This window comes from Carlito syrichta, unplaced genomic scaffold, assembly GCF_000164805.1.
Source record: "Carlito syrichta isolate Samal-C Ts95f unplaced genomic scaffold, Tarsius_syrichta-2.0.1 Scaffold304305, whole genome shotgun sequence".
Classification (NCBI taxonomy): domain Eukaryota; kingdom Metazoa; phylum Chordata; class Mammalia; order Primates; family Tarsiidae; genus Carlito; species Carlito syrichta.
This window is the reverse complement of record NW_007248401.1, coordinates 424,651-434,615: the sequence shown is the minus strand read 5'-3', so window position 1 is coordinate 434,615 and position 9,965 is coordinate 424,651. Positions and strand designations below refer to the sequence as shown.

At 40.0% G+C, this 9,965-nt stretch overlaps 1 protein-coding gene across 2 annotated transcripts in view; it reads right to left on the bottom strand.

The window, feature by feature from the left end:
• The window catches only part of TP53BP1 (tumor protein p53 binding protein 1), a 118,157-nt gene that overhangs the window by 21,513 nt on the left and 86,679 nt on the right, over positions 1 to 9,965 (bottom strand). For both annotated transcript variants that reach the window (XM_021713138.1, XM_008059625.1), the window contains one exon: positions 4,599 to 5,082. In XM_021713138.1, the coding sequence (XP_021568813.1) occupies positions 4,599 to 5,082 (484 nt within the window). The remainder of the gene's footprint in view (positions 1 to 4,598; positions 5,083 to 9,965) is intronic.

Sequence of the window (9,965 nt, the reverse complement as noted above, 5' to 3'; positions counted from 1 at the left end):
TGATTTATTGTAGAGATGAGGTCTCGTCAAGTTGCCCAGGTGGGTCTCGAACCCACAGGCTCAGGCAATCCACTCACTTCAGCCTCCCAAAGCGTAGGATTACAGGCTGAGCCACCAAGCCCGGCTTCAAACAATTTCTTAAGATAGTTCTACATAAGAACCTCTGGTTAATTAATGGTTAAAGCACAGGTCTGTCACACTTCAATCATCAGGGTGCCCATACATCAGAACCATGACAGCCTGGACTTCTTGTTTGCACACAGTCTGACTATTCCCCACTCCAGAGAGAGTCAGTCCCCACATCACACAGGTCTAAAAGCTTCTGTGCTTTACATATCTTTGAAAAGAGGCCAAGAAGCATCCCTGTATTCTTCCAATTACAACAGCCATACAAATGATGACTTCAAGACAGACATTTAAACATGTTTGACAAGAATAAGGAGGAAAAAGAAAGAGGTCAGATAAAAGGAAAGCTATGCTTCTTAGTCTTTTCAAATAGTCTTCTGAAAAGAGGTTTCTGTAAAGATAAATAACTTGAGAATCTTATCACTATTAATAGAAGGAAACAAATTGAAAATAAAATCACACTTTCTCTCTTTCTCTTCACACTAAACCTGGTTCCCTGCCTGCTTGACACATAAATGAAAATGTAGAGTATCAAAGTAGGCCGCCTATGCTTTTTGATTAGCACTGGCCCATGTCCTATCTTACTGCAGGGGCATTAAAAAACCACTGACACTTGGAAAACCTCCATATAGCCTTTCTACTTTGCCAATCATTCTTCACACACTAATTTCAATTTCTGTTATTCTATATACCATCTTCATATTTTCTCATTGCGTTAAGATTTGTATAACATAAAATTTACTTTACTTTTTTTTTTGAAAGCAGGGTTTATTGAGAGGACAGAAAAGCTCCCAGAGCAGGAGGGGATCCAAATGGGTTGCCCAAAATTTACCATTTTCAAGTGTATAGTTCTGTGGCATTAGGTACATTCATGCTATTGTCCAACCATCACCACCATCTACCTCTAGAACGTTTTCATCTTTCCCAACCAAGTTCTATACTTATTTGCCATCTATATTTTCCTACCACCTTTCTTTTCTAAGCAGGAGCAATTAGCTATTCAATGTATTATTTCACTCTGTATGACACAAGAGTAATATACTACATGTAGTGGTTGTCGTAGTAGCAACAGTAATAATTACAACAACAACATAATGATCAATAGGTAGTAGCAGCACAAACATTTACAGAGCATTTATTACATGCCAGGTCCAGTTTTAAGTACTTATCTCATTTAATTCTCACACTATCCTAAAGAACTAGTCTGACTCAAAGCCTATGCCTTAGCTACTCTGGCTCATTGCCTTCTAACACCATCATAAGATATGGGGAGAGATTCTTTCCCATTTACAGAGGAAGAACATGAGGAGGTAAAGGAAAATAAAATCTAGTGACTGCTACCTTTAAGGTCAAGTTTAACTCTTTCTACAAAGGCAGAGAAGCCAGGTTATTATGTGGCAGAACACAAACATTTTAAAGGTGAAAATAAACAGAAGCAAAATGGAATCTAATATGCTGTAGTCTCTGCAACCAAAAGAATTTTGAGTCTGTAAAAGCTAATAAAGTATTAGGTCTCAGAGACTGTGTTATTATAAAAGGCAAATATAAACGGAATGTTGGAGTTCCTGGAGAGGCATAGAAAAACACATAAGTCGGGCTCGGTGGCTCAGCCTGTAATCCCATGCCTTTGGGAGGCTGAGGTGAGTGGATTGCCTGAGCCTGCGGGTTTGAGACCCGCCTGCGCAGGCGAGACCTCATCTCTACAATAAATCAAAAAATCAGCCGGGCGTGGTAGCGCATGCCTGTAATTCCGGCTACTCGGAAGGTTGAGGCGGAAGGATCGCCGGAGCCCAGCAGGTCGAGGCTGCGGTGGCCGGGAGCGGCCACTGCCCTCCAGTCTGGGCAACCGAGTGAGACTCCAACTCAAAAAAAAAAAGAAAAACACATAAGACTACAAGGCCATGATTTAAACACAGAAAAGCAACATGACATAGTGAAAAAAAATACTGATTCTGAAGTCAGATACACTGAATTCAAATTATAGTTCTACCATCTACTGACTGCAAAATCTTGGACAGGTTATTTAACATCTCTTCAGCTTGGTTTCTTTACCTGTGAAATGAAATGAGGATAATAATACCAACCTCATGGATTGGACTGTCTTGAGCACAATGTTGATATGTTGTTAAGTGTTCAATAAATAGGAACTATATTTTATTTTTACAAAACAAACAATTTGGACAATCACCATGAGCGGTACATCACTAGTGAACTTCTGCTAGGCATATCCCAAGTGAAAATGATCTACCAAAGCTACTGAAAAGGTAATTTAACCACTACAACAGTTACTCCTTATTTGAGGGGGATATATTTCAAGATCCCTAGTGGATGCCTAAAACCGCAGATAATACTGAAGCTATATATACTATGTTTTTTCCTTTATATACAGACTTATAATAAAGTTCAATTCGTAAAGTAGGCAAAGAGGTTAACAATAATAACTTAGTTTAAAATAGAACAATTTACTATACTGTTCACAATTTCACAAACAGAAGATATGTTCTTACCATAGATTGTAGCAACCTCAACATACAATTATTTTTCTCATTAAATCAAGACCTTAACTGGACATAGTGGCTCACACCTACAATCCCAGCACTTTGGGAGGCGGAGGTGAGAGGACTGTCTGAGCCCACAGGTTTGAGACCAGCCTGGGCAACATGGTAAGACCTCGACTCTACAATAAGTAATCAAAAAATTAGCTGGGCATGGTAGTGCACACCTGTAGTTCCTGTAGTTCCAACTACTTGGAAAGCTGAGGCAGAAGGATCACCTGAGTCCAGCAAGTAAAGGCTGTGATGGCCATGAGCATGCCACTGCACTCCAGCCTGGGTGACAGAGTGAGACTCCTACTCAAAAAAAAAAAAAAAATCAAAGCACTCTCACTTTTTTACTTAGAGGAAGCATTTTTATGGTTTCTCTTTGGTATATCCTAAACGTCAGCATCACCACTCTTGCTCTTTGGGGCCATTAGGTAAAATAAGAGTTACTCCAACAATAACACTGCAATACCACAACAGTCAATCTGATAACCAAGATGGCTACAAAGTGACTAATGGGCAGATAGCATGGATGCACTGGAGAAAAGGAGGATTCATCTTCCAGGCAATAGTCAGAAATAGTGTAGGATATCATCACGCTACTCAGAACAGCATGCAATTTAAAATTTATGAATTATTTCTAGAATTTTCCATTTAATCTTTTGGACTGTGGTTGATGGCAGGTAACTGAAACCACAGACAAGAAACCGTGGGTAATTAGAGACTATTGTATTATTAACTTTCAGATTTCCTCTGCCATGGATCCCACTGTTATCTGGTGAAATTTTGTGAACTTCCACTTTTTTTTTTATTAGGGGTCTCACTCTGTTGCCAAGGCTGGAGGGCAGTGGCATGATCACGGCTCACTGCAGCCTCGACCTACTGGGCTCAGGTGATCCGCCTCAGCCTCCTGTGTAGCTGGGACTATAGGCGCAAGCCACCAAGCCCAGTTAATTTTTTATTTTTTGTGGAGACAAGATCTTGCTATGTTGCCTAGACTGGTATCCAACTTCTGGGCTCAAGCAATCCTACCACCTTGGCCTCTCAAAGTGCTGGGATTATAGGTATGAGCCACCGCACCTGGTCCTACTTACTTCTTGTCTTTTTTTTTTTTTTTTTAATTTTAAAGATTTGGGGTACGGATTAGGTACACAAGAAGTCATCGTACAGGTAAAGTTTATAATACATATTATAATACATACTTATCTCATAATAATACATATATAATACATAATACATATATAATACATACTTATTTCATAAAACATACATTTCTACTACCACTTCTCATCCTCTTACCTACCCAATTTTTACTAGTACCTACATTCTCTACTCTATTCTCAGGAACCTATTCTTCCTGCAGCCTCACTTTCCTCAGCCCCAATCCTTTTTCTCCCATTATCTTTAGTCTTAGCCTCTCTTCTGTAGTCCCTAATCACCTGGGGACTTTTCCCCCTCTCTCTCTCTATTCCTGTTATTGTTCTTTCTGATTCCAACACTGAGATACACTATCCTTCATGCTACTCCTAACTTTCTAAGTACCAGGGAACCATGATGAAATAAAATTAGGGGAGAGGTAATTATCTCTGACAGAAAGAAAGATGAAAGATGATAGACAAGGAAAAGACTAAATATACAATATTATAGGACCCTGACTGTATCCCTGGCTTCTTTTCCAGTAAAGATCTACTTGACAAACTCAAGCACTGTGATACTTTCCCTAAAAGACTATCTATTGTCTATAGCTACCCACAATTTCATCACCCTATCTTCACCTTGGATAAATTGTTTTTGTCTTTTAAACTCTGTTCTGTACAAAACTGTAAGAACTGTTATTAGGTAGACATGCTACAACTTAAATTATCTGAGATTATCTGAGAATCTAGAGGGTTAAAAACAGGGCCTTTGATGCACCCCAATATATTCTCTCACCTGACTATGGAGCGACTCTGTATCATCACCAGGAGCACTGACTGGCTTCTCACCACTTCCCCTCTCAGTCTGAACTGTGGCATCTTGTTTTCCAGAGTTCTGGTCTGCTGTACTGGTCCCCTGCTCACATACATTCTTTACAGTCTGAGTTGCTGCTGAAACAGTTTCTGGGACCCATAGAGAATGCTCCATGGTTTGAATTCCTATGTTATTTTGGCTGGGTCTTTCAATCAAGGCCTTACTAGGTTTTTCCTGATTGGTATTCCGTCCCTCTTTCTGGCCTTCTAGCAGATCTGTCTCTATTGCTTCTCCTTGAAGACTAGATGGTCCCTGTGGGGACATCTGCTGGGAGGTAGGCGAAGCAGGGTCCTTGGCAGGACTATTGGGCTTCACAGGCTGTTGACTCTGCCTGATTCTTTGGTTAGCCTCCAATTTTTCTTTTTCTTCTTCTTCTTGAGTACTTGGAAAGTGGAGCAAGTTCCCCCTGAAAACACAACATATAAAGAAAACATTGCCAAGTAAGCAAGACCAAGCGTGAGCGTGTATGTGGGTATATATAGTGGCAAGAGGAAAACCATATTTTGACAATTTGAGAAATATATGGAAGAGAGAAATTAAGGTGGTCAAGCCTATCACCACTTTACAAGGCCTCTCATAACGTCACTCCTGTAAAAAAAAAAATAATGGTACACAGGACAATTCTACCATGATGATAAAACAGTCATATAATTTATTCCCATCATAAGCTATGAACTCTGAAACCTGATGCAGGAAAATGGAGTTATAAAATGATATAAATCGGTCGGGCTCAGTGGCTCAGCCTGTAATTCCAGCACTTTGGGAGGCCGAGGTGAGTGGACTGCCTGAGCCCATGGGTTCAAGACCTGCCTGGGCAACTTGGCAAGACCTCATCTCTACATTAAATTAAAAATCAGCCAGGTGTGGTAGCACGCGCCTGTAATTCCGGCTACTTGGAAGGTTGAGGCAGAAGGATCGCTGGAGCCCAGTAGGTCAAGGCTGCGGTGGCCAGGAGCAGCCACTGCACTCCAGTCTGGGTGACAGAGTGAGACTCTAACTCAAAAAAAAAAAAATGATACAAATCCATTACTGAAGTAATAGATGATGAAAAGCAACTTAGGGATCTACTTTGATAAAGATCAATGAGGTTAGATGTCTCATTTGGCTTTATGAATGGCTCTAACGTTCCAGCATTCTGGAAACTGCTCATCCCCTACTGACCCAGTAATTTTAGGAAACAAAATTCAATTTGTAAAGGATAAGTTGTAGGTGGATTCTAGTTTTGCTAGCTGTACTGACATATATATAGGGGTAAACATTTCAGAATGACTTGGTTTCTCAAAGACAATTCTCAAGATACAGCCCATTTCTTTTCATAAGTCTTCCCACTTAGGTAACAGTGATGTGTTTATTGAGCCCACAAGCATTTGCTAAATGTCTCTTATAACCAGATAACATGATTTCTCAGGTGACTAGGAGCTTTCTTAAATGTCTTTAGCAATTCTCCAGAATAAAAAGACTAACTCCAAGTCAGATTACATGGAAACTCAACATTCAGTGTATGACATGGTTTCTAGGTTGTATTCATCTTTACATTTAAAACACCTAACTCGTGACTTAATATAAAATAGGTACTTAATACATGTACTTTGAACAAAAGAATGATTGTTCTTTGAATTAATTACAAAAATCTACTTGCAGATTTAATAAACAGTAAGAATAAAGAATTTATTCTGAACTGATCATCCCTAAGGTCACACCTGGAATACAACTATCACTTTTTGGTGTGACATTTTACAAGGCATAAACTGAGATATACCCAGAAGATAATATAAAGGATGATAAGGGGCCTATAAATCATGTCATATGCTGATTGAAGTATTTGCCCACAGAAAGATGGAGCTAGGGCTGCCTACTATTTGGGAGAAGTTCTCCTTCTTGGGATCTGAGCTTATCTAGGTAGAAAGAGCAAAGAAGAGCACTTTAGGACCTGTTCTGCTTTGGAGCTTAAAGGAGAGGAAAAAGAAGTTTCTGAGCTTTCTAAATTGTTTAGCTCAGTTTACCAGAACAAAAGATCAAAGAGGGATGTGAAGTAGAGTTCTAGCCAAGAGAAGCTTAGTAGACATTTGGTTGTTACAGTTTGTATTTTAATCTCTCAGGAGCCTCAACGAAACGAGGATACATGATCCAGTGAAAAAGAGGTAAGAACACGATCACCAGGAGACACCTAAGTAAAACCTACCTCTTTTGAGGTTTATTACTGATCATACCGAGCACGGCAGATGCTCCATCAATATTAGCAGTGCAAGACAAAGCAATTAAAGAGACTCAGTTCATCTTAAATATGAACTGAATATTCATGTTTGAATCTTTAAGACATCGAGCATATCAATGGCTAAGCAACAATAAAAGTGATTCAGAAGCCAGAAGGGGCATGACTCAATTAATAATTTTAAAATTTCGATTACCATTATTGTTTCCCACCCTAAACAAGCTTATACATTTTACCTCATTCTATAGACTAAATGTTTGTGTCCCCCCACCCCAAAACTCAAATTCAATCCTAAACCCCATGGTGATGATCTTGGCAGAGCTCTCATTAATGAATGAGTACCCTTATAAAAAGACCTCAGATGGAGGCTTCGGTGAGCTGTGATTATGCCACTGCACTCCAGCCTGGGTGACAAAGTGAGACCTGTAACTCAAAAAAAGAAAAGAGAAGAAAAGGAAAAAAGAGACCTAGAGAGCTCCCTCACCCTCACCCACCATGTGAGGACTGCTGTTTATGAACCAGGAAGTGGGCCCTCACCAGATACCAAATCTGCCAGTGCTCTGATCTAAAACTCCCAGCCTCCAGAACTGTGAGAAATAAATTGGTTGTTTATAGGTCACCCAGTATATGGTAGTTTGTTATAGCAACACAAAGAGATTGAGGTACCTCAGAAGCTGTTTATTCAGGGTAGAACGTCTGAATGAAATTTCCCTTCTAAAGCAAAATTCTGTTTTATTTTGGACTTTTTTTCCCCCAAGAGACAAATATTAGGTTGCTTTTTTTTCCCCCCTCGAAAGAGTTATTCAAAATTCAACTTTCTTTAAAGACCACAAGCATTTCACTGCAACATTAGTAATATTCAGTAGATTGCTATCAAATGTAAGAATTTTGGCATTTATCATTCTCATGTTAGCATTGATCTAATGATTAATGTTAAAATTATAGTTATTTTCCCCCCAGGTTCATATATTTCATATATATTTGTTTGGATTGTTCAGCTTTGTTGATTAAGATCAACACAGAGCCAGGCTCGGTGGCTCAGCCTGTAATCCCGCGCCTTTGGGAGGCTGAGGTGAGTGGATTGCCTGAGCCTGCGGGTTTGAGACCCGCCTGGGCAACTTGGAGAGATCTCAACTCTACAATAAATCAAAAAATTAGCTGGGCGTGGTAGCGTGCGCCTGTAGTTCCAGCTACTTGTAAGGCTGAGGTGAAAGGTTCGCCGGAGCCCGGCAGGTCAAGGCTGTGGTGACTGGGAGCGGCCACTGCACTCCAGTCTGGGCGACAGAGTGAGACTCCAACTCAAAAAAAAAAAAAAGTGTTGCCTCTACCAAGTTTATAAATCCTTAGTCACAAATAAAGCAACCAAGAAAAATCCACCATAAAGATGTAAGCTAATGTCCCAAGAAACAATAAAGAAGAAAACTATGTATCAGAAAAGAACTTTGGAAGCAAGAGAAAACCGGTATATTATAAGAAGGTGTCATATCTCTTTTCTTTTATTTTTGTTAAATTTTAGAGACAGAGTTTTGCTCTGTCACTCAGGCTAGAACGTAGTAGTTTGATCTTACCTCACTGAAGCCTCCAAACTCCTAAGTTCAAGTGATCCTCCAACCACTGCCTTCCAAGTAGCTGGGACTACTGGTATGCATGCCCAGCTAATTTTTTAAAATGTTTTGTAAAGACAGGATCTCACTATGTTGCCCAAGCTGGTCTTGAATTCCTGGCCTCAAAAGATCCTCAAGCCTTGGCCTCCCAAAACACTGGTATTACAGGCGTGAGCCACTGTACCTAGTCGATACCTCTCTTTCTCCATATTGGTTCCAGCTACACAATTCTATTCAAATCACCACATGTCAGATTCTGAAACTCATGTTAAGAAAGCAAAATTTTTTTCAGCAGAAAAATCCTGAATAAAATTAATCCAAAGTGAAACAGTGAAGAATTAATCTTCATATTTAACAAACTTCTAACTCTTGTAAATGTAGGCCTATCGGTAAAGCAACTAGAATCAAATCCAGTTAGATTCCCAAATACTCATTCTAACAAGGTTAAACATTTTGGCACCTCCATTTTGAGATATTTTAATCAAAAAAGAAGGCAATACAATGCCCTCAATAAATTTAGTAATAGCTAGGTGATTAACTATACCACTTTTGAATCATATGAAGTAGCATTTCATCTACCAAGCTCAGCACAATAGAGAATATGATTTCCTTACCATCAGGGTCATTTGAATCCCAAGAATACTAACAAGCTCACATTTAATAAACAGAATGTCCAGTAGAAGCACTGACAAGTTTCTTCCAAATATTTTTATGAATAATGAACACAGAAATTATGCTACCAATACCACTATTAGTGATATACTTATTGACAAATAAAATATTATCACATTGTCTAATTACAAATAACCATACACAATGGAGTGTTATGCAGCCATAAAGAAGAAAAAAATCATGGACTTCACAGCAAATTGGATGGAGATGGAAACCACAATACTAAGTGAACTACCACAAAAACAAAGAACTCAGCCGGGCTCAGTGCCTCAGCCTGTAATCTCGCACCTTTGGGAGGCTGAGGTGAGTGAACTGCCTGAGCCCGCGGGTTCGAGACCCGCCTGGGCAACTTGGCGAGACCTCATCTCTACAATAAATCAAAAAATTAGCCAGGCATGGTAGCGCGCGCTTGTAGTTCCAGCTACATGGAAGGCTGAGGCGGAAGGATCGCCAGAGTCCAGCAGGTCGAGGCTGCGGTGGCCGGGAGCGGCCACTGCACTCCAGTTTGGGCGACAGAGTGAGACTCCAACTCAAAAAAAAAACCAAAAAAAACCCAAAGAACTCAATACTACATGTTCTCACTCACAAGTAGGTCCTAAACATTAGTCATATTAGCACAAGGGAAGGATCAGCAGTCACTGGGCACTGCTAGAGAAGGGAGGGACGGAAGTGGATGGGGGACATGCGACAACACAAAGGATACCTGGTCCACTATCAGGGGAGTGAGGGCCAGTTAGAAGTATAACTTCACCTGCATGCAACCTACTTATGTAGTTAATCCTCACTTGTATCTCACCTCTC